Source organism: Bos grunniens, chromosome 15, assembly GCF_055505025.1.
Source record: "Bos grunniens cultivar Pamir isolate PY7600 chromosome 15, Bosgru_T2T1.0, whole genome shotgun sequence".
Classification (NCBI taxonomy): Eukaryota; Metazoa; Chordata; class Mammalia; order Artiodactyla; family Bovidae; genus Bos; species Bos grunniens.
The window spans coordinates 56,860,920-56,883,997 of record NC_141179.1 but is presented as its reverse complement, the minus strand read 5'-3'; the positions used below and the strand labels follow the sequence as shown (position 1 = coordinate 56,883,997).

At 37.9% G+C, this 23,078-nt stretch overlaps 1 protein-coding gene across 9 annotated transcripts in view; it reads right to left on the bottom strand.

Moving 5' to 3' along the window:
* The window catches only part of ACER3 (alkaline ceramidase 3), a 161,765-nt gene that overhangs the window by 44,526 nt on the left and 94,161 nt on the right, over positions 1 to 23,078 (bottom strand). For all 9 annotated transcript variants that reach the window (XR_015142194.1, XR_015142195.1, XM_086340893.1 and 6 more), the window contains 3 exons: positions 20,502 to 20,554; positions 17,709 to 17,790; positions 14,869 to 14,904 (listed from right to left, as the gene is read on the bottom strand). Coding sequence is in view for 7 of the 9 variants with exons in the window: in XM_086340893.1 (XP_086197019.1) it covers positions 14,869 to 14,904; positions 17,709 to 17,790; positions 20,502 to 20,554 (171 nt within the window). In the remaining 2 variants the exon portion in view is untranslated. The remainder of the gene's footprint in view (positions 1 to 14,868; positions 14,905 to 17,708; positions 17,791 to 20,501; positions 20,555 to 23,078) is intronic.

Genomic DNA, 23,078 nt, shown 5'->3' with positions numbered 1-23,078 from the left:
GACATCACACAAATAAACATCACAACTTATTTACCAATTGCTATGCTGATGGACATTTTTGGGTTATTTCTAGTTTTCAATGTTATGAACATTCTCTTTTTTTTTAAATTCTGTTTTTATTTATTTAACTTTATTTTTAAAATTTAATTTTATTTTTTAACTTTACAATATTGTATTGGTTTCACACATTCTACTGCACACATACAAAAACTTCTCCAGAGTATGTACCTAGGGATGTAGTTGCTGGATCAGAGGGCATATTATTATCAAAATTACTAGAAGTGTCAAACTGTTTTCCATTGATTCAATTCAATTCCAATTTCTAGGATTTCTCTGATCCATGTTATTTAAAATTATATTACTTAAATTCTAATATAATTGCTTTATAGTCAGAAATTATACTCCGATTAAGTCATCTGAAATTTGTTAAGACTTACTGTATGAACAAGTATATAGTCAATTTCTGTAAATGTGGAACAAAAAGTGTTTCTGCAATTGTTGGGTGTAATATTTTACATTTGCTCTATAGGTCAAAATTTTTTAATCATATTGTTGGTCTTCTGTATCTTCTATAAGGTACTGATAATTGTGCACTAAAGTAACCTAAGGTTATAGATTTCTCTAGTTTTTCTTCTAGTTTAGTCAATTTTTTCATTATATATTTTGAGGTATTATATATATTAAAGTGAAGTCGCTCAGTCATGTCCGACTCTTTGCGACCCCATGGACTGTAGCCTACCAGGGTCCTCTGTCCATGGGATTTTCCAGGCAATAGTACTGGAGTGGATTGCCATTTCCTTCTCCAATATATATTAAAGGTACATAAATTATAAATTAAATTAAATTATAAATTAAATTATAATTTTCCAAATTGAACACTTTTAATACTACAAAGTAATTCTTTTCTATCAACAGAAATATTTTCCCCGCTTAAAGCCTATTTTGTCTGATACTATATCATATTTTCTTTTGCTTAGCATTTGCATGATATATATTTTTCCACTTTCACCCTTTCTATTTTGGACTCTCTTATAAGGCCCTGCTATGATTCTTGCCTACTAGTTGTGTTTTACTACATAGAATCCAACCATATCTATTGAGCATTGCACTAGTCCCTGGGGAGATAATGTTATGCGTAGAGGCTTAATATACAGCCTGGGATGGTGTGGGCCTGGTTGAGAATGACCTCAGGTCTCCCAGCCTTGAAAACAACAGGTAAGATAAATGAGGAGTGTTGTGTCTGCTTTTGTTGTTGTCAAGGACTGCACATGTTGCAGGCTTGGGGACTACATGAGAACAGTATAAAAGATGCCCATAATAAAGAATGGTGAGGGGGAGGAAAGAAAGAAAAAAGGGGCTGTTGCTTCTTTACAGTGACTTCCATTACTCTTAGCTTTCAAACCTGGCAGATGTACACACGTACATGAATGAGAGGGCAAAACGTGTATCTGATACACAACGTATGTGTATAAAGCTAGCTCTGAATTTCTTGATAAGATGAAAATGTTATACTTGTTGTATCCTCTACCATGTATTTTACAATAAAAATAAATAAACACAGTATTAGATTAAAGTCTATTAGAGACTGATACCTGGGCTTCCCTGATAGCTCAGTAGGTAAAGAATCCACCTGCAATGCAGGAGACCCGGTTCAATTCTTGGGTCGGGAAGATCTTCTGGAGAAGGGATAGGATACCCACTCTAGTGTTCTTGGGCTTGCCTTGTGGCTCAGCTGGTAAAGAATCTGCCTGCATTGTGGAAGACCTGGGTTTGATCCCTGGGTTGGGAAGATCCCCTGGAGAAGGGAAAGGCTACCCATTCCAGTATTCTGGCCTGGAGAATTCCATGGACTGTATATGGGGTTGCAAAGAGTCGAACACGACTGAGCAACTTTCACTTCACTTCACTTCAGAGACTGACTGCCCACCTGAATCAGTAATTGCAGCTATGCTGCTATAACAGTGAATAGAAAGGTCATAATCCCTGCAATTACAACCTGGTGAGGAGAGGGATAAGTAACCATGCAGTTAAAATGTAGTATTTTATCTCTGTGACAGGGACTGAACAGAGCATTTTGCAAGCACATAGGAAGGCCACCTAATCTAAACTTATGCAGATCAAAGAGATTTCCATGGATTAGGGATGTAATGTATAACATGAGATGTAATTAACACTGCTATATGTTACATATAAAAGTTGACAAGAGTAAATTCTAAGAGTTCTCATCACAAGGAAAAATTATTTTAATTTCATTAATATACTGTATCTCTATGAGATGATGTTCACTAAACCTACTGTGGCAATCATTTCATGACGTATGTAAGTCAAATCATTATGTTATACACTTTAAAATTATACAGTGCTGTATGTAATTTATGTCTCAATAAAACTGAAAGAAAAAAAGAAAGACTTTTTGGAGGATATAATGTTTAATTTTATAACAGAAGTATTAGTAGGACAAGAATTATTAGTAATAACAAACATTATTAAAAGAAGGTGGAAGAGAGTAACTGGCATAGCTTACACTGTGGGGACTAGAAAAAAGTAATGCTGTCTAGGACATACTTATTGGAGAGAAGAGCAAGGAAAATGAAGTTAGAAGGTAAGCAGAGATCAAATCTGCTTTACAAGTCATGTTAAGGAGTTGGGACTTTATGTAAAGAACAATGCAAAGTCAATAAAAGTTTCAGCAGTAGCTCAATATAATCACTCATGTATTAGAAAGATGTCCCTGTCATGGTAGACAGAGAATGAATTAGGAGGTGAGACTAATGGAAAACTGACCACTGACAAGATATTGTAGTGACCTAGGTGAGACACGGGGGCCTGAATTAGGGTAGTATCAATGGGAAAGGAGAAAAATGGATAGATTAGGGAGATAATAAGGTTTAGAACAACTTTAAGATATGGTATAAATTCCTGTGGTCATGTATGGATGTGAGAGTTGGACTGTGAAGAAGGCTGAGCGCCAAAGAATTGATGCTTTTGAACTGTGGTGTTGGAGAAGACTCTTGAGAGTCCCTTGGACTACAAGGAGATCCAACCAGTCCATTCTGAAGATCAGCCCTGGGATTTCTTTGGAAGGAATGATGCTGAAGCTGAAACTCCAGTACTTTGGCCACCTCATGCAAAGAGTTGACTCATTGGAAAAGACTCTGATGCTGGGAGGGATTGGGGGCAGGAGGAGAAGGGGACGACAGAGGATGAGATGGCTGGATGGCATCACTGACTTGATGGATGTGAGTCTCAGTGAACTCCAGGAGTTGGTGATGGACAGGGAGGCCTGGCGTGCTGATTCATGGGGTCGCAAAGAGTCAGACATGACTGAGCGACTGAACTGAACTGAACTGAACTGAAAAGTTGGGAACATCTATGATGGCCTGGTTTATGACTTGGGCAGTTGAGTGCATAAACTGTTTATTGGGTTAAATAATAATATGAAAACAAAGACAAGGGATGAAAATGTTTATTTCATTTCTGTGTATGTTCAGACTTTGAGGTGTCAGTTAGATAGCCAAGCGGAGATCTGTAACAGGAGTTGGATACTTGGATCTAAATCTTAGAAGAAAAAACTGAGCTTAATTAACAGATTTACAAATTATTAGCATAGAGAAGTCAAAAGAAATGGATGATTCAGAGAGCATGTTAAACATATCTAATGGTGGATAACAACCTATACCCTGGAAGTACAATGAGGATTTTCCAAATAAATTTTCTCTTCTTCACAAAGATCTCTATCCTATATATATTTTTTTAATTTATTTGTTTTAATTGGAGGCTAATTACTTTACAATATTGTAGTGGTTTTTGCCATATACTGACATGAATCAGCCATGGGTGTACATGTGTTTCCCATCCTGAACCCCCCTCCCATCCCATCCCTCAGGGTCATCCCAGTGTACCAGCCCTGAGCACCCTGTCTCATGCATCAAACCTGGACTGGCGATCTATTTCACATATGATAATATACATGATACAATGCTATTCTCTCAAATCATCCCACCCTCGCCTTCACCCAGAGTCCAAAAGTCTGTTCTTTACCTCTGTGTCTCTTTTGCAGTCTCGCATATAGGGTCATCGTTACCATCTTTCTAAATTCCATATATATGTGTTAATATACTGGTATTTTTCTTTCTGACTTACTTCACTCTGTATAATAGGCTCCAGTTTCATCCACCTCATTAGAACTGATTCAAATGCATTCTTTTTAATAGCTGAGTAATATTCCATTGTGTATACGTACCACAGCTCTCTTATCCATTCGTCTGCTGACGGACATCTAGGCTGCTTCCATGGCCTGGCTATCCTATATATTTTTATTCTCCCCTAGAAACCTGAGGCAGAGCCTGTAGTGGCCTACTCAGTATCTACTCCTGCCTCTGTCTTTATAAAAGACTGATCTTATTAGGATGGTTATATGTCCAGCTATAAAAGCTTGATTTCCTAGGTTTTCTTAGAGCTAGGAGTGTCCATATAACCCTTTTTTTATACATATTCAAAGACTGTTGTTGTTGTTCAGTTACTAAGTTATGCCTGACTCTTTGCAACCTCATGACCTGCAGCACCCCAGGCTTCTCTATACTTTACTTATCTCCCGGAGTTTGCTCAAACTCATGTCCATTGAGTCAGGGATGCCATCCAACCATCTGAACCTCTGTCACTCCATTCTCCTCTTGCCCTCAATTTTCCCTAGCATCAGGGTCTTTTCCAACGAGTTGTTTCTTGCATCAGGTGACCAAAGTATTGGAGCTGGAGCTCCAGCCACAGTCCTTCAAATGAATATTCAGGGTTGATTTCCTTTAGGATTGACTGCCTTGATCTCCTTGCTGTCCAAGGGACTCTCAAGAGTCTTCTAAGATTATTCATTTTTAAATAAAAAGATAACAGAATGTACTTTCCCATTCTCTATAATTTTCATTTTAAAAGATTACTATAAGGAATTTTCATCTCTATCCATATTTAATAATTTTTTCAATCTCCAAACTCCAAAGAGTATAATAAAAATAATATTTGCATTTTCTCGCTGCTAAAGCATCATAGAAATATACTGTGTGTAAGCTGAGACCTGGTACTTATCCCCAAGAAGCCTAGGAAAAAGGCATGTTGTGATTTTGTTTATCAGTAAAAAGAAAGATTACTTGAGCAAGGCAGAAAAACAATTTTTTCTTCTGTGATGTGGCATTAAGATGCCTATGTGGAAAGATTTGAAGATAGATGAAACAGAGAGGTAAAAGAGGGCAAATTAAGTAGGCTGAGGCTATAGTGTGGGACCTGAAAAACTGTGAAGTGAAGTGAAATGAAGTTAAGTCGCTCAGTCGTGTCCGACTCTTTGTGACCCTGTGGACTGTAGCCTACCAGGCTCCTCTGTCCATGGGATTTTCCAAGCAAGAGTACTGGAGTGGGTTGCCATTTATTTCTCCAGGGGATCTTTCCAACTCAGGCATTGAACCCAGGTCCCCACAATACAGGCAGATGCTTTACCAATCTGAGCCACCAGGGAAGTCAAAAACTGTAGATATACAATAATTATTTTGATAATGAGGGAGATTGACTTTCAATATTTCTTCAGAGCTACATTCTCCATGACTTATTCATTATGTTCTATTCCGTGGATCAAGCAAAAACATAGAGAGGGGTTCCAAATAACTGGCCACTTTATTTTCTAACAAGTACTTACTGAATGAGAATTCTGAGTGACTCAGCAGTAAAGAAACTGCCTGGGATGCAAGAGACACAGGTTTTATTCCTGGGTCAGGAAGATCTCCTGGAGAAGTAACTGGCAACCCACTCCAGTATTCTTGCCTGTGAAATCCCACAGAGAAGCCTGGTGAGCTACAGTCCACAGGGTCGCAAAAGAGTCAGACACAACTGAGCGACTAAACAACCACAAATTATTGAACACAGACTGTGTGACAGTAACTGGACTAGGCATCTGTCATTCAAAGATGAAAAGATACCCTATTTCTGACTGCAAACAGCTCAGTCTAATAGAGGAGAGACATATGTAACCACATATCCAGCACTTGGATCTGGTTTCTAAATTCCATTCTCCAATAAAAGAAACCAAGGCTCCATGGAGATCAGGCCTGGAGCAGGGAAAGAACAAGATGAGTCAAGAACATCTTCTTGTGCCAAAAAGTAAAACATATTCAAAGAGTGATGGGAACAGGTCAAAAGGGCATAGATACCAGCCTGAAATTGCTCCAATGGCGAAATCTGAGACAATTTGTATACCAAAATATATCATGATGGTTCAGTTCAGTTCAGTTGCTCAATCGTGTCTGACTCTTTGTGACCCCATGGACTGCAGCATGCCAGGCTTCCCTGTCCATCACCAACTCACAGAGCTGGCTCAAACTCATGTCCATCGAGTCAGTGATGCCATCCAACCATCTCATCCTCTGTCTTCCCCTTCTCCTCCTGCCTTCACTCTTTCCCAGCATCAGGGTCTTTTCCAATGAGTCAGTTCTTAGCATCAGTCGGCCAAAGTATTAGAGATTCAGCTTCAGCATCAGTCCTTCCAGTGAATATTCAGGACTGACAACCTTTAGGATTGACTGGTTGGATCTCTTTGCAGTTCAAGGGACTCTGAAGAGTCTTCTCCAACAACACAGTTCAAAAGCATCAGTTCTTCAGTGCTTAGTTTTCTTTATAGTCCAATTTCACATCTATATATGACTACTAGAAAAACCACAGCTTTGACTAGAGGGACCTTGTCTCTGCTTTTTAATAAGCTGTCGAGGTTGGTCAGAGCTTTTCTTCCAAGGAGCAAGCATCTTTTAATTTCATGGCTGTGGTCACCATCTTCAGTGATTTTGGAGCCTCAAAAAATAAAGTCTGCCACTGTTTCCATTGTTTCCCCATCTAGTTGCCATGGAGTGATGGGACCGGATGTCATGATCTTATTTTTCTGAATGTTGAGTTTTTTGCCAGCCTTTTCACTCTCTTCTTTTACTTTCATCAAAAGGTTCTTTAGTTCTTCTTAGCTTTCTGCCATAAAGGTGGTGTCTTCTGCATATCTGAGGTTATTGACATTTCTCCCAGCAATCTTGATTCCAGCTTGTGTATCATCCAGTCTGGCATTTCACATAATGTACACTGTATACAAGTTAAATAAGCAGGGTGACAATATACAGCCTTGATGTATTCCTTTCCCAATTTGGAACCAGTCTATTGTTTCATGTCCAGTTCTAACTGTTGCTTCCTGACCTGCTTACAGATTTCTCAGGAGGCAAGTCAGGTGGCCTGGTATTCCCATCTCTCAGAATTTTCCACAGTTTGTTGTGATCCACACAGTCAAAGGCTTTGGCATAGTCAATAAAGTAGAAGTAATTGTTTTTCTGGAACTCTCTTGCTTTTTTGATGATCCAGCGGATGTTGGCAATTTGGTCTCTGGTTCCTCTGCCCTTTCAAAATCCAGCTTGAACACCAGGTAGTTCACAGTTCACTTACTGTTGAAGCCTGGATTGGAGAATTTTGAGCATTGCTTTGCTAGCGTGTGAGATGAGTGCAATTGTGTGGTAGTTTGAGCATTCTTTGGCATTTGCCTTCTTTGGGACTGGAATGAGAACTGACCTTTTCCAGTCCTGTGGCCACTGCTGAGTTTTCCAAATTTGCTGGCATATTGAGTGCAGCACTTTCACAGCATCATCTTTTAGGATTTGAAATAGCTCAACTGCAATTCCATCACCTCCACTAGCTTTGTTCGTAGTGATGCTTCCTAAGGCCCACTTGATTTCACATTCCAGGATGTCTGGCTCTAGGTGAGTGATCATACCATCATGGTTATCTGGGTCATGAAGATCTTTTTTGTACACTTTTTCTGTGTATCCTTGCCACCTTTTCTTTATATGGAAATCATGATATACCAAAATAAATCATGATAGTTACAAATCAGTGAATACTAAATAAAGTAGGAATATAAGAGAGAGTCCAAACAGATAAAAATAAATAAATTCAAAGTTTAATAATTAAGAGTATTTTCATAAATCTCAAAGTACTTTACTACCAAGTTGTTATTAATTATGAAAGGACAGAGAACAATTACACAATGGAGATGTCTATTAGACACTATCATAAGTCATCATGTTCCAGTATGTTGACAATAAACTTTCACGTGGTTTGGGGCAAAAGTTCTTTTTATCATCCTTGCAGCTTTTCTGTAATTCTGATTATTGTTTAAAAGTAAAAGACATTTAGACAATAAAGAATTCCATAATAACCCGCTGAAATAATTAACAGCTTCACATTAAATGCCCAGAGTGGGTTCAAGTCTTTCACTCTTGGAGAAAGGCACTCAGCTCATCTGTGGTCAAGAAACATTTATGAGGGTGGGAGATCAGGTAGGGATCTGTGGATAAAGTACCAGTGAGTGGGAACCGATGGTGGTAATAGGTAATGGGATTTAGGCATTTGGAATTTGTAATGAACTCACTCAATTGCCCAAACATAGTAAAGGGAGCCTCTAACAGAAAAAGCCAAGGGCTACAGTCAGGGGAATCCAGATTTTTCTACCACCTGATTACAGTTTCAATACGTAAGTCACTTGAATAAGTCCATTCACTCATCTTACTCTTGGATTCCCATTTGTAAAATGAAGGGACTGAACTAGGTGACTGTGGTTTCATATTTTTATAATCATACTCAAAATACTGATGTAAGAGGCATTTTATTTTGGGAGTTAATAGTATAAATTATTCTCTGGCGTGCTGCAGTTCATGAGGTTGCAAAGAGTAGGACATGACTTAGTGACTGAACAATTCTCATATGATAAGGCTAAAAGGCTGGTGCTTCCTACATAATTAGATGATAGTTTAAATAGTAGTAAGCTAAATGCAGATACTACTTTTTAACTGTAACATAATTTCATAAGACTCATAAGGCAATGAGACTTTGTAAAAGCATAGTTTTTGTAGGTATTCAGAACTAGTTTAAAATCTTAATTCTGCCCAAACTATACAGCCTTCTAATCCAGCCTACATGCAACTACTATAATGTTATGTCTCTGTCAATGACAAAATAAGTTCCAAACTCTAGCATGACAGTCAATAAGTCACAATTTGGTTCCATTCTTCTTTCTCTTCTCATGTTCTACATGATCTTGTGTTTAGCATAAGATTTCCCAAATAAGACCCCAGAATACCACTGTGCTGAGGGATATGAAGAGATATTCAATGAAAAGAAAAAAAAAAGAGTTCCATGGTCAAATAAATCCTCAAATGTCATTTCCTGTGTGAAGCCTTCCAAATATCCTTCTATAAAAATTACTTAATCTCTTTTTATTCCCAAAGTACTTCACTTATATTTGACTTTGGGCAGTTTTTTAAATTGATAACTGAACTGAGGTTTAAAGTAAAGCACAGCTATCCCTAAGTTTTATATATTTGGTCTTCACATTCTTCCAAGTTCACTATTGCACAAAAATCTAAATAGTATTTTTCATTCTTTTGAAAAACAGATCTTTCGGACAATAAATTAGATTCCAAAGTAATTAGCTATAGGGACATATCATAAAAGTAATATGGGTTTCAGGGGAAAAAAGGATCTGGGTTCAATGTCCAGTTCTCCAATCAATGAGCTGAACACTGGGCAAATTATTTAACCTTTCTGATTCTCAGTTATCTCATCTATAAAATGAAGATAATCCCAATTCCTAAACAGATTTGCTGATATTTTAATAAGATAATGAGTTAGTCAATCTACATAAACTATATGAAAGAATATATAATATTTAGCACAATATTTAGTAAATACTAAAAAAGTCAGCTTCTTTTCCAGTGTGCTTATATATCCTTCTACTCTAATTTGTAATAAAAATGGCACAAACAAAACATGATAGAATACAAATTTAAAAATGTTAAAAATCCAAGTTTCTGCTTTTCAAATTGTTTACATAGTGTGTCCTTTCCTGCAAACCTTGAGTGTCAAATTAGAAGGCACAGTAATAAAATACTGATGTGCCATGTTGAGAAACAATCTTTAGGAGACATCTACTTTGGTAAGATTTTAAGCAACAGTACTCTTTGAGACATTAGATGAGATCTCATCTGAGATACTCAACTACTGATTGTTCAATTAGCTTCTTTAAAAGGGTTACATTATTTCTTAAATGTCCATTTAATCTATTCTCATGTATGCTTTTGTTTTTGTTTTCCTCCTTAAGACATGCTGGTGTTTCTATTCAATGTGACAGCTATGTGATTTGAATATTATCTTTCGCAAGGCCATCAAGTTAAATAAATAGCATTTGGCTCCCTTTCAGATGTCTGGATCACCTTGGACTCAATAAAGTAGAACTGTTATCAGTATATTCTTCCTCAGAGAAGCTAATCTGGTTAGCAAGACAATCATCCTTGTTGTGACAGGTACTTTTAATTTTACTATCACTACTATCGGGGCTTCCCTCATAGCTCAGTAGGTAATGAATCTGCCTGCAAGGCAGGAGACCTGGGTTTGATTCCTGGGTGAGGAAATCCCCTGGAGAAGGAAATGGCAACCCACTCCAGGATTCTTGCCTGGAGAATCCCATGGACAGAAGAGCCTAGTGGGCTACAGTCAACGGGGTCGTAAGAGTCAGACACGACTGAGCGAATAAGCAAACACACATCACTACTATCACTACTTCTTGTCTAGCTCAACTCAAATATCTCTTTCAGAAGCTTTCCATGATCATCATAGGCAGAAATTTATGCATGTCATCTTACATCTTACTAAGTAATTTTAGTATTACACAGTATTATTATGCTTATTGCCTTATGCTTTGCATTATCTTATATTAATTACTTTTATATAATCTTTATGAAATAGTACATATCCTTGTTTTGAACATTTTACAGACAAAGATATTGGAGAATACAATACTGGATTATTGTACAGCAAGAAATCTGTTGATGGATAATAAAATAGCAAGATACTGAGATTCTGAACTTTAAGAAATCAAAGTAGTAAGAAATAAAGATCCCAGCCTTAAGTCAGAGTTCCTTTAGATTAAACCATATTGCTCTGCTTTCCTTTTTCATTATTGTTAAGATTTTGAAAAATCTTGTCACAAATTCCAAAACAATTTTTCCACTTACAAATTCCAAAGCAATTTTTCTAAGTTTCTACAAATAAAAACATCAACATTTATATGAAAGAAAAATACTCTAAACTTTGACAATTAGAAGATTCTTAGAATAAGGTCTCTTTTCTTAAAAATGATACTCAGAAGATAATTAGGCATAAGTTTTTTTTTAAGCCATAAATAGAAAGTATCAATTATAATTACTTAACAGATCAGCATAGGATACTCTAGATCAGACATCTGAGGCTAAATTCTCTTTAAATAAAACTTAACAAAGTAGCAAGGAATACTACTGTATCAAAACACTGAGCCGTTTTCCTTACTATTGCTCTTCAGTACCAAAGAAAGCAATTATTTAGCTACATACAATAAGTATATTTTGTAATTCTATTTTGAGTCATCTAGGTAGATAGACTGTGTCTTTGCCTGCATTAGTACTTCTTTTACATGTTTATTATAAAGCATATATACTACAAATACATTTTTACAAGTTAATCATCCTGATCAGATAGTGAGTTCTGAGACCAACAGCCATGTAGTATATTAATACTAGTTAACATTTACTCTGGACTTCCCTGGTGGCTCAGACAGTAAAGCATCTGTCTACAATGTGAGAGACCTGGGTTCAATCCCTGGGTTGGGAAGATTCCCTGGAGAAGGAAACGGTAACCCACTTCAGTACTCTTGTCTTGAAAATCCCATGGACGGAGGAGCTTGGTGCAGGCTACTATCCATGGGGTTGCAAACAGTCGGGCACGACTGAGAGACTTCACTTTCTTTTACTTTCTTTACATGCTAGGTTTAAATGCACTGTTTCATTTAAACTTAGACAACTTTAGGAGATTATTATACCAACTTTAGAGACGCAGTCTATAGAGCTCTATAAGAGCAGAGATGTCATTATTTCACTCACTAGTATATCTCTGCTTTTTTGGGGGGCGGGGAAGAATACTGGAGTGGGTTGCCATTCCCTTTTCCAGGGGATCTTCCTGACCCAGGGATTGAACCTGGGTCTCCCACATTGTAGGCAGACGCTTTACACAGAGTACATCATGAGAAACACTGGGCTGGAAGAAGCACAAGCTGGAATCAAGATTGCCGGGAGAAATATTAATAACCACAGATATGCAGATGACACCACTCTTATGACAGAAAGTGAAGAGGAACTAAAAAGCTTCTTGATGAAAGTGGAGAGTGAAAAAGTTGGCTTAAAGCTCAACATTCAGAAAACGAAGATCATGGTATCTGGCCCCATCACTTCATGGGAAATAGATGGGAAACAGTGTCAGACTTTATTTTTGGGGGCTCCAAAATCACTGCAGATGGTGACTACAGCCATGAAATTAAAAGACGCTTACTCCTTGGAAGGAAAGTTATGACCAACCTAGATAGCATATTCAAAAGCGGAGACATTACTTTGCCAACAAAGGTCCATCTAGTCAAGGCTATGGTTTTTCCAGCAGTCATGTATGGATGTGAGAGTTGGACTGTGAAGAAAGCTGAGCACTAAAGAATTGATGCTTTTGAACAGTGGTGTTGGAGAAGACTCTTGAGAGTCCCTTGGACTGCAAGGAGGTCCAACCAGTCCATCCTAAAGGAGATCAGCCCTGGGTGTTCACTGGAAGGACTGATGCTGAAGCTGAAACTCCAGTACTTTGGCCACCTGATGTGAAGTTAACTCATTGGAAAAGACTGATGCTGGGAGGGATTGGGGGCAGGAGAAGAAGGGGATGACAGAGGATGAGACGGCTGGATGGCATCACCACCTCGATGGACATGAGTTTGAGTGAACTCCAGGAGTTGGTGATGGACAGGGAGGCCTGGCGTGCTGGGATCCATGGGGTCGCAAAAAGTCGGAGATGACTGAGCGACTGAACTGAACTGGAGTATATCTCCTGTGCCTAGTACAGCACCTGGTATACTGAAGGTACTTAAAAAGTGTTTGTTGAATAATGAGGAAACCAAAGCTCAATAAAGTTAAGTAACTTATACAGTAAGTGGAAAGACTAGCTTGAATTCAGTTATGCTTGACTTTAGATCTTAAGTCTGTGCTCTACTGCCTCTTTATTTCCAACATCAGGCTCAGAATTTGGTACTTAGAAAGTATACAGCAAACATCTAACGAATAAACGAATGAATGAATCCCTACCTTCAGAATGCTTATCCACTTCATCTAGCATTCCTCTACTTCTTCATTTCCGTATCCTGATTTTTAATCTCTAAGCCTAGATGCAAAGAGCTGACTCATTTGAAAAGACCCTGATGCTGGGAAAGATTGAGGGCAGGAGGAGAAGGGGACAACAGAGGGTGAGATGGCTGGATGGCATCACTGATTCGATGGACATGAGTTTGAGTGAACTCCGGGAGTTGGTGATGGACAGGGAGGCCTGGCGTGCTGCGGTTAACGGGATCGCAAAGAGTTGGACACGACTGAGCAACTGAACTGAACTGAAGCCTAGGATATTAGTCATAATTATAAGTTTTCATCCCTCCTATCAGCATACACAGATATCTATTTATCTTTCCTATACACAGAGAAGAAAATATTATTGGAAAAACACAGGAAATTACAGCATGGAAAGTTACATGAATAGTTTGTACCTTTTATTACAAAACACAGTACCAAATAAGTAAAAAACACAAAAGAGAAAACTGAGTGGTCATAAACGTAGAAAAATTAACTCAAATTTTTCAAGTAAGAAGTTTATAAAAACTGAAGTATTCTTCACATAAACTTACTTTATTTTTATACTGTGTTAATAAATATTTCTAATAAAGGGATAAATACACAATGACATCACCTCGAGTTATAACAAACAGGAAAGTGAGAATGCCCCCCTCCCAATACCATCTATGTTATTCAGTACATCTCCTTTCAGCTGGCCTATGGAAAAAACCTAGGCACAATAATGTGGATATGGAATTTATTTCTTTAAAAAACATATTTCAGATGATTATTGTCTAGTTTTAGTTTAAAAGGTTACAGGAACATTTACTTTTTAATATAAACACAAAATATTCTAAAGAGTATAAGGCCTCTAATCCTCCTGGAATATGTGGTTCCTTGCTTATGTATATATTTCTATCTATCCTGCTTTGTTAAAAGAATAGTGACAGGAGTCAAACAAATCTAGTTAGAATCCTAGCTCTGCCCCTTAGTAACTGTGTAACCATGGGGCAAATTACCTAATATCTCTGAGCTAGTTTCCCTTAAAATGTAGACAATAATCCATAATTTTTAGGACTGCTGTGGAGATTAAAGTCTATGTAGTAATGAGCATAGTGACAGGCACATCACACCACTCAATAAACAATGGCTCTCTTTATTAAGGGTCTCATACTCATTCTACCCTAGTTTCTTTCTAGGATGCACATAAGTTACTATTTCTTATACCAAAGTTTCTTATGTTTGTTTCTTTTGATATAAATAACCCCCCAACTCATATATGTTAGACTGAAAATTTCTTGAGTATTTTCCCTATATCTTCTCTAAAAGATAATGTCATAAAAAAGACTGTTTACATGTGCATGTGAATAATAGTTCCTGTTTTTTTGTGCTTATAAGAGCAATGCTGCACCTGCATGATTGTCTAACAACAGCTAGTGGAGCCTGGGCATTGAATGTTCTTGGTATTTGTTTTGTTACACCTCCTATAGGAGCTTGTCTGCAATCTGTTTTAAACACTGTTCTTTTGTAGAGCATCCACCATTTCATTTCCATAAGTTATACATGCATATAATATACTAGAAAAGGAAAATACAAAGCAGGTTAAGTAATAAAATGTGTAATAATTTTCAAAAATTACCTGATGGAATATAGGCTCCTTTACCTTAAGGTAAACCTGAAAAAAGATTAAAAGAAATAGATGTGAAAGAAGTGCCTTATGAAGGGGAAAGAAAACCTATACCTACTACCTTGCAAATCTCATACGTCTCTGGCTTCCCTTGTTTTGCATCCTAGAACTGACTCCAGCCATGTGAAACCAATCAGATTACGTGGCTGCCACAAAAGGGCTACTACCTCAGGTGTGTCTGCGCCACGGCTAGCTTCATCATGTTGTCATTTAGTTGCTAAGTTATGTCTGACTGTTGCGACCCCAGGAACTGTAGCCTGCCAGGTTCCTCTGTCCATGAAATTTCTCAGACAAGAATACTAGAGTGGGTTGCCATTTCCTTCTCCAAGGGATCTTTCCGACTCAGGGATTGAACCTATGTCTCCTGCACCCCAGGCAGATTCTTTACTGCTGAGTCACTAGGGAAGCCCGAGCTTCTTCGAGGTAAACTAAATGTTTCACAGCTGTTGTGGACTACTCTGGCCTCTTGGCCTCTGCATGAGCATCAGGGAGCACAGATGCATGAATACTCATCAGAGCTGAAGAGGTTATGCTGACAATCCCTGCAGCAGATCTGTTTCACACTAGCAAGAACACTGGGCTTAGCAGCAAAATTTCAAACTGCCACTTACTTGCTATATGTCTGAGCAAGTCATTTAACCAAAAGACTCATTTTTCCTTATCTGGATAATGGGAATAATAATAGTTAGCAATAATTAGCCAAAATATGCACAAGTCTCTAGCACATAATATATGCTAATAAGTAAAAGCATTTAAAATAAATTTCTTGTTCTTTCTTCTGCTTCCAAAAATCTCTAATGCATTCACTGAGAAACATTTTCAGTTACACAAACTCTAGTTTCAGGCTCCAATGTCATGTGGGTGATTAAGTTCAATGCCCACTTATTGTATGCATTTATTGCCCTGTAAGAGTACACCTTTAAAAAGACATGGTAGAGAGGAGTCAAAATTTAAATCACAAATCTGAAATGACTCCTATCACTTACAAGACAAAGTCCAAATTTCAAAGCCTTCCCATGACATTGCTCTAGCCTTTCTGTTTGGCCTTATTCGTATCTTCCTGTCTCTTTCTCATCCTAGGCTCCAAAAAGTATACTGCTACCCCAAAGACGCTAGTTTCATGCTTCTGTATCTTTAAACATGCCATGCTTCACTGGGTTAGCAAATGCCCCTGCTGGTAAACACTCATCTTTTAAGATTCAGCTCAAATTATACCTCTTTCTTGAAGTCTTTTCTGAGGTTTTTTTTTTTCTGCTTAGCAGAATCCACCACTCATCCTTCTTTCTACCAGACTGTCAATGTATAAATGTTATGGCATTTATTAGTTTGCTTCTCTCCCCTACAAGGAAATAATCTTTTTGACAGGAAGGACCATTTTTATACATCTCTATAGCCTCATTTAATGTACTGCTGATCTCACAAATTTTATGTAATTTTACAATTTGCTACAGAATTTCTTATTCCTGGAGGAAGTTCCTTCTTTACAAGAGTAGATCATTTCCTTCAAGCAACCAGAAAGCTTTAATAGTAAGATGTGTATGAAATATTTATATACGTATAACTCTAAACTCAATAAAGCAGAATGTTTTTAAACTCTGAAATTTGCTATTTCAAAATACTAATTTCCCTTTACATAATTTCAGATTCTGTTAGTTACAGAAGAAATGCAGAAGGGCAAGGCTCTTAAAAGGCTTTTTTTTTTTTTTAAGGCAAAAGAATTATGGAGTCCTTACTGTGTACCAGGGATTAATTTTTACAACTAATATGAAATGTATGTTTATTACTATTTTCACTTTACAAATGAGGAAATTTCAAGAGGTTAAGTAACTTGTCCAAAGTCCCATAGTTATTAAGTAACAGAGTATTTAGTAGGTCCTTAACCAAGACAAGCGGAGAAGGCAATGGCAACCCACTCTAGTACGCTTGCCTGGAAAATCCCACAGGCAAAGGAGCCTGGTAGGCTGCAGTCCATGGGGTCGCAAAGAGTCAGACACCACTGAGCGACTTCACTTTCACTTTTCACTTTCATGCCTTGGAGAAGGAAATGGCAACCCACTCTAGTGTTCGTGCCTAGAGAATCCCAGGGATGGGGGAGCCTGGTGGGCTGCCGTCTCTGGGGTTGCACAGAGTTGGACACGACTGAAGTGACTTAGCAGCAGCAGTAGCAACCAAGACAAGCAACTTAGAGCATAAGCAGATTTTGTAGGAAAGATAATGAGTAGGTTTGTATCATGGGGCAGGGGTAAATAAGTTCAACTTGGAATGTGCTGAGATTGAGGTTCCTAATATTAGTGATATCTAAGGCTTAAGATGTGGATTTGGTAGTTGTCAGGTTATAGGTAGTACTAGAAATGTGGGAACAGATGAACTGGCACACATAAGTGATCAGCTATCTCAACCTATTTGGAAAAGTTTAGGCATTAAAATAGTCACAGGAGGCACTAAAGATCAGAGCCAATTTCTTTTTTTAACAAATAGGACGTAATATGTTCATCCATGAGGAAAAGTTAATCGTTATTTGCTTTCTATTGCTATTGAATATCTGCTTTTTGACTTTTCCCACTTCCTGTCAAAAAAAAAAAAAAACAAACAGGTTTAAAAAAAAAATTGTTTCAACTTTTTGTTGAGAAATAACACCTAAATAGAAAACAAAGAAGCAATATCTATAAGGGAGTTTCCTTTAGAAATATTTCAGTTTGAACAGCATGAAGCAAACACTAGAAGCAAAATGTACCAAACTCCATAAATGGCAGTTCACATGCTTAATTTATTAGAAATAAAATATGACTTACCATGGTTACTATTAAACTGAAGAGAACTAAGGTAAAAAGCAGATGGTAATTTACAGACTTCTTCATCTTAAAACATTCAAACCTTAAAAAGAAAAAAAAGAGAGAAACGTTTTAGAATATAAAACTAGGAAAACAAACAGAATGCTATTTTGCCATGTGTATACATGCCCTGGGTATACTGGTGCCCATCATTTCCTTGCAACCACACACTCATCTTAGAGAACCCACACGGCCTACAGCCTTCAACAGGCTGTGGGGATCAGGAGAAGACACCTGATTTCAAATAAGGGAAGAAAGCAGTCATCTTCTGCTCTTTTATTAAATTATCTACTCTCAACGCTGTCTCACGCAGGTACAGGTGTATCAGGATATTAGTTTATCAATGCTCACTGTTACTTTTTCTTTCAATAAATATAGTTTTGACAGAAAATATAGATCAACAAACAATGTTAGGGAGAGCACAGACTCTAGTCTCAGTCTTAAGAATAGGTTTCAGAAAACAGTAGCTAGAATTTCCTTGGTTTTGATCTTAGGTTTTCTAAGTGCCCAAATCTGCACTGTCACAGATGGGTTGATGACATATTTTTCTAGATTGGGGTTCAGTTCTGTTCAGTTGCTCAGTCGTGTCCGACTCTTTGCGACCCCATAAATCACAGCACACCAGGCCTCCCTGTCTATCACCAACTCCTGAATTCACTCAAACTCATGTCCATCGTGTCGGTGATGCCATCCAGCCATCTCATCCTCTGTCATCCCCTTCTTCTCCGGCCCCCAATCCCTCCCAGCATCAGAGACTTTTCCAATGAGTCAACTCTTCACATCAGGTGGCCAAAGTATTGGATTTTCAGCTGTAGCATCATTCCTTCCAATGAACACCCAGGACTGATCTCCTTTATAATGGACTAGTTGGATCTCCTTGCAGTCCAAGGGACTCTCAAGAGTCTTCTCCAACACCACAGTTCAAAAGCATCAATTCTTTGGTGCTCAGCTTTCTTCACAGTCCAACTCTCACATCCATACATGACCGCTGGAAAAACCATAGCCTTGACTAGACGGACCTTTGTCGGCAAAGTAATGTCTCTGCTTTTGAATATGCTATCTAGGTTGGTCATAACTTTCCTTCCAACGAGTAAGTGTCTTTTAATTCCATGGCTGCAATCACCATCTGCTGTGATTTTGGAGCCCCAAAAAATAAAGTCTGACACTGTTTCCACTGTTTCCCCATCTGTTTTCCATGAAGTGATGGGACCAGAGGCCATGATCTTCGTTTTCTGAATGTTGAGCTTTAAGCCAACTTTTTCACTCTCCACTTTCACTTTTATCAAGAGGCTTTTTAGTTCCTCTTCACTTTCTGCCATAAGGGTGGTATCATCTGCATATCTGAGGTTATTGATATTTAAACCACAGTGCAAAAATCAGTTTCTCAACCTAAACTGACTTTGTAAATAAAATGTACTGGAACACTGTTATACCCATTGGTTTATAGCTTATCTGTGGCTGCTTTTATGCTATAATAGCAGAGGTTGAAGACTTGCAACAGAGACCACAGGCCCAGGGAGCCTAAAATAATTACTTCTGGTTATTTACAGAAACAGTTTCTGATGAGTTCTTTTTAATAATATATTTTTTCAAACTATTTTTAATTTTTTAAAATTTATTTAGTTTTCCAGTTCATTTCAGTCACTCAGTCATGTCCGACTCTTTGTGACCCCATGGACTGCAACACTCCAGGCTTCCCTGTCCATCACCAACTCTGGAGCTGGCTCAAACTCATGTCCATCAATTCAGTGATGCCATCCAGCCATCTCATCCTCTGTCATTCCCTTCTTCCCCTGCCTTCAATCTTTCCCAGCATCAGGGTCTTTTCCAAGGAGTCAGTTCTTTGCATCAGGTGGCCAAAGTATTGGCACTTCAGCTTCAGCATCAGTCCTTCCAGTGAATATTCAGGGCTGACTCCCTTTAAGATTGACTGGTTTGATCTCCTTGCAGTCCAAAGGACTCTCAAGAGTCTTCGCCAACACCACAGTTCAAAAGCATAGGTTCTTCGTGCTCATCTTTCTTTATAGTCCAACTCTCACATCCATACATGACTACTGGAAAAACCATAGCTTTGACTAGACAGACCTTTGTCAGCAAAGTAATGTCTCTGCTTTTTAATATGCTGTCTAGGTTGGTCATAATTGCTTTACAGAATTTTGTTGTTTTCTATCAAACATCAACATGAATCAACCATAGTATACATATGAAAACTTTTTATTTTTGCATATCTTTAAAAGAAGATATTATTGAGCTAGCAATGATGATCTGGTTGAAAAGAATCAGATAACCATCACATAAGAGGTTCAGACAAGTTTGAAGTATTAATACTAGGGAACAGAAGGTATACTTTAAAAGTTAAGTTTATTAAACTTGTAGGTTATTAACTGCATGACCTTAAGCAAGTCATCTCAGCATAAGCTATGCTTATATTCTTAGATAAAATGGGGACAATATCCATTTATCTCATACAACTGTGAAAATTTAGAGATGACTTGCTGCCCTGCATAATTCAAGGTACAAAGTAGAAAAATGTTATGGATTTTGGATAATATATTTGAGATCACACAAATTCATAAACATTGTTAGTATAACTTCCAAAAGATTATACTCTGAATTAAAATCACAAAAGTTATAATCTTCTACACCGTTTTTATCTCCCAGTAATATAACTGCATTAGTTATGTTAATTCCCTATGAAACAAACATGAATTTTAAAATATATCAAGTAAATGAATTTTAAACATAAATACTTACATGCAGTATACAAATATACAACAGCTGTAGATCATTGGGAGTTCATCCAATAGCTAAAAGAAACAGACAGGTAATAGGACTTGAATACTGTAGAGCTGCAATTATTATCAAAATCCAAAATAAAACATCAGAATGACTAAGATGGTCACCTCTTATTATCTAATACATTTTACTAATTATCATATATATATATCATCATCTAATTTACTCTCTGTGTGTATAGATTATTGTTTTTGAACAAATGAACTTATCTAGCCATCCATCTGTCTTAAGGTACATATTTAAGTAGGATGCCTGACTCACTGCTCAGCTTGGATCATTCAGCATCATAAACTATGATAACATGCCTCCATCAAGGAATGATGTCCATCATATACAGGTGATAGGTCCTATCAGTATTCTTTTGCATTTTTTTCTTCATCCTATAGCACCTAAGATAAATAAAATGGTTGGATGGCATCACTGACTCAATGGGTATGAGTTTGAGCAAGCTCCAGGAGATGGTGAAGGACAGGGAAGCCTGGCGTACTACAGTCCATGGTGTTGCAAAGAATCAGACAAGACTGAGCAACTGAACAACCACTCATATATATAAGAAGAGATAGTAATGGCTGGGGAAGTCAGTTAATGTAAGTGACGTCAAAGTATGTCTCTGAGAAATAATATTATATTTAGCAATAATAACAACTATAGCTGCTGCTATTGCTAAGTCGCTTCATTCGTGTCTGACTCTGTGCGACCCCAGAGATGGAAGCCCACCAGGCTCCCTTGTCCCTGGGATTCTCCAGGCAAGAACACTGGAGTGGGTTGCCATTTCCTTCTCCAATGCATGAAAGTGAAAAGTGAAAGTGAAGTCACTCAGTCGTGCTTGACTCTTTGCGACCCCATGGACTGCAGCCTACCAGGCTCCTCTGTCCATGGGATTTTCCAGGCAAAAGTACTGGAGTGGGTTGCCATTGCCTTCTCACAACTATAGCTGCTGCTGCCGCCAAGTCACTTCAGTCATGTCCGACTCTGTGTGACCCCATAGATGGCAGCCCACCAGGCTCCCCGTCCCTGGGATTCTCCAGGTAGGAACAACTATAGCTACTATATATTAAACTACAAGCTGGAGAGTGTCCAGCTAAGTGTTATGATAGTTATTTCTTTTTTTTTTGGGGGGGGGGGAGGGTTTACTTCTAATCCTTAAACCAATCCTATAGAATTTACTCACTAAATATGCAGTTAATGAATTCTTTAATAATATACTACTATACGCTAGGCAACATGTTAGGAGCTGAGGATATGAAGAAAACAAGACATAATCACATAATTCCCCTCAGGCAGTTCACAGTTTACTGAGGTAGAGGGAATGAAAAATAAGTGATTAAATATACAATAAATATTCCCAAAAAAGAAGCAAAAGAAGCCAGAAAAGATAGTGGCAGGAAATGAAGTGAGATGGCAAAGAAAGGCATTCTAGGGAGAAGGAAGAGAATTTATGCAAAGCGATATATTCTAGTAAATTATTATAATAATGAAAATGACAGCATTTGTGCAAGGTATTATGATTAAATGTTTCACATTAATTATCTCATTTAATCTGCACAATCCTAAGGTAGGAACTATTATCTACATTCCAAGATGAAAACACTGAGGCTTAGATGATTTAAGCAACATTTAGAAGATCACAATGCTAATAAGTAACAGAGCCAGATTTTGAAGGGACTCTTTTATATTATGTTGCCTCCAAGACCTTTCACTTGAGTCACCTTTAAATGTTCAAATACACTGGTATAACACAATGACAGTTCAGTTCAGTCGTTCAGTCGTGTCCAACTCTTTGCGATCCCATGAATCGCAGCACGCCAGGCCTCCCTGTCCATCACCAACTCCCAGAGTTCACCCAGACTCACATCCATTGAGTCAGTGATGACATCCAGCCGTCTCATCCTCTGTCGTCCCCTTCTCCTCTTGCCCCTAATCCCTCCCAGCATCAGAGTTTTTTCCAGTGAGTCAACTCTTCGCATCATGTGGCCAAAGTACTGGAGTTTCAGCTGTAGCATCATTCCTTCCAAAGAAATCCCAGGACTGATCTCCTTCAGAATGGACTGGTTGGATCTCCTTGCACTCCAAGGGACTCTCAACGGTCTTCTCCAACACCACAGTTCAAAAGCATCAATTCTTCGGTGCTCAGCTTTCTTCACAGTCCAACTCTCACATCCATACATGACCAAAGGAAAAACCTTGACTAGCCTTGACTAGACGGACCTTTGTTGCAAAGTAATGTCTCTGCTTTTTATATGCTATCTAGGTTGGTCGTAACTTTCCTTCCAAGGAGTAAGCATCTTTTAATTTCATGGCCGCAGTCACCATCTGCAGTGATTTTGGAGCCCAAGCTGCAGGTAAATCAACCACCAGTTTTATGAAGATTCCTTTATTTAAAGTTTTGTACCAGGATCTACTGACTTTACATTAAACATCTAAATGGGTCTTTTGTATTTCCATTTAAAATTTTAAACTTTTCGTTCCAAGTCTGTGAAAAATATATTATTAGGGATTGCACTGAATCTATAGATCACCTTGGGCAGTATGGTC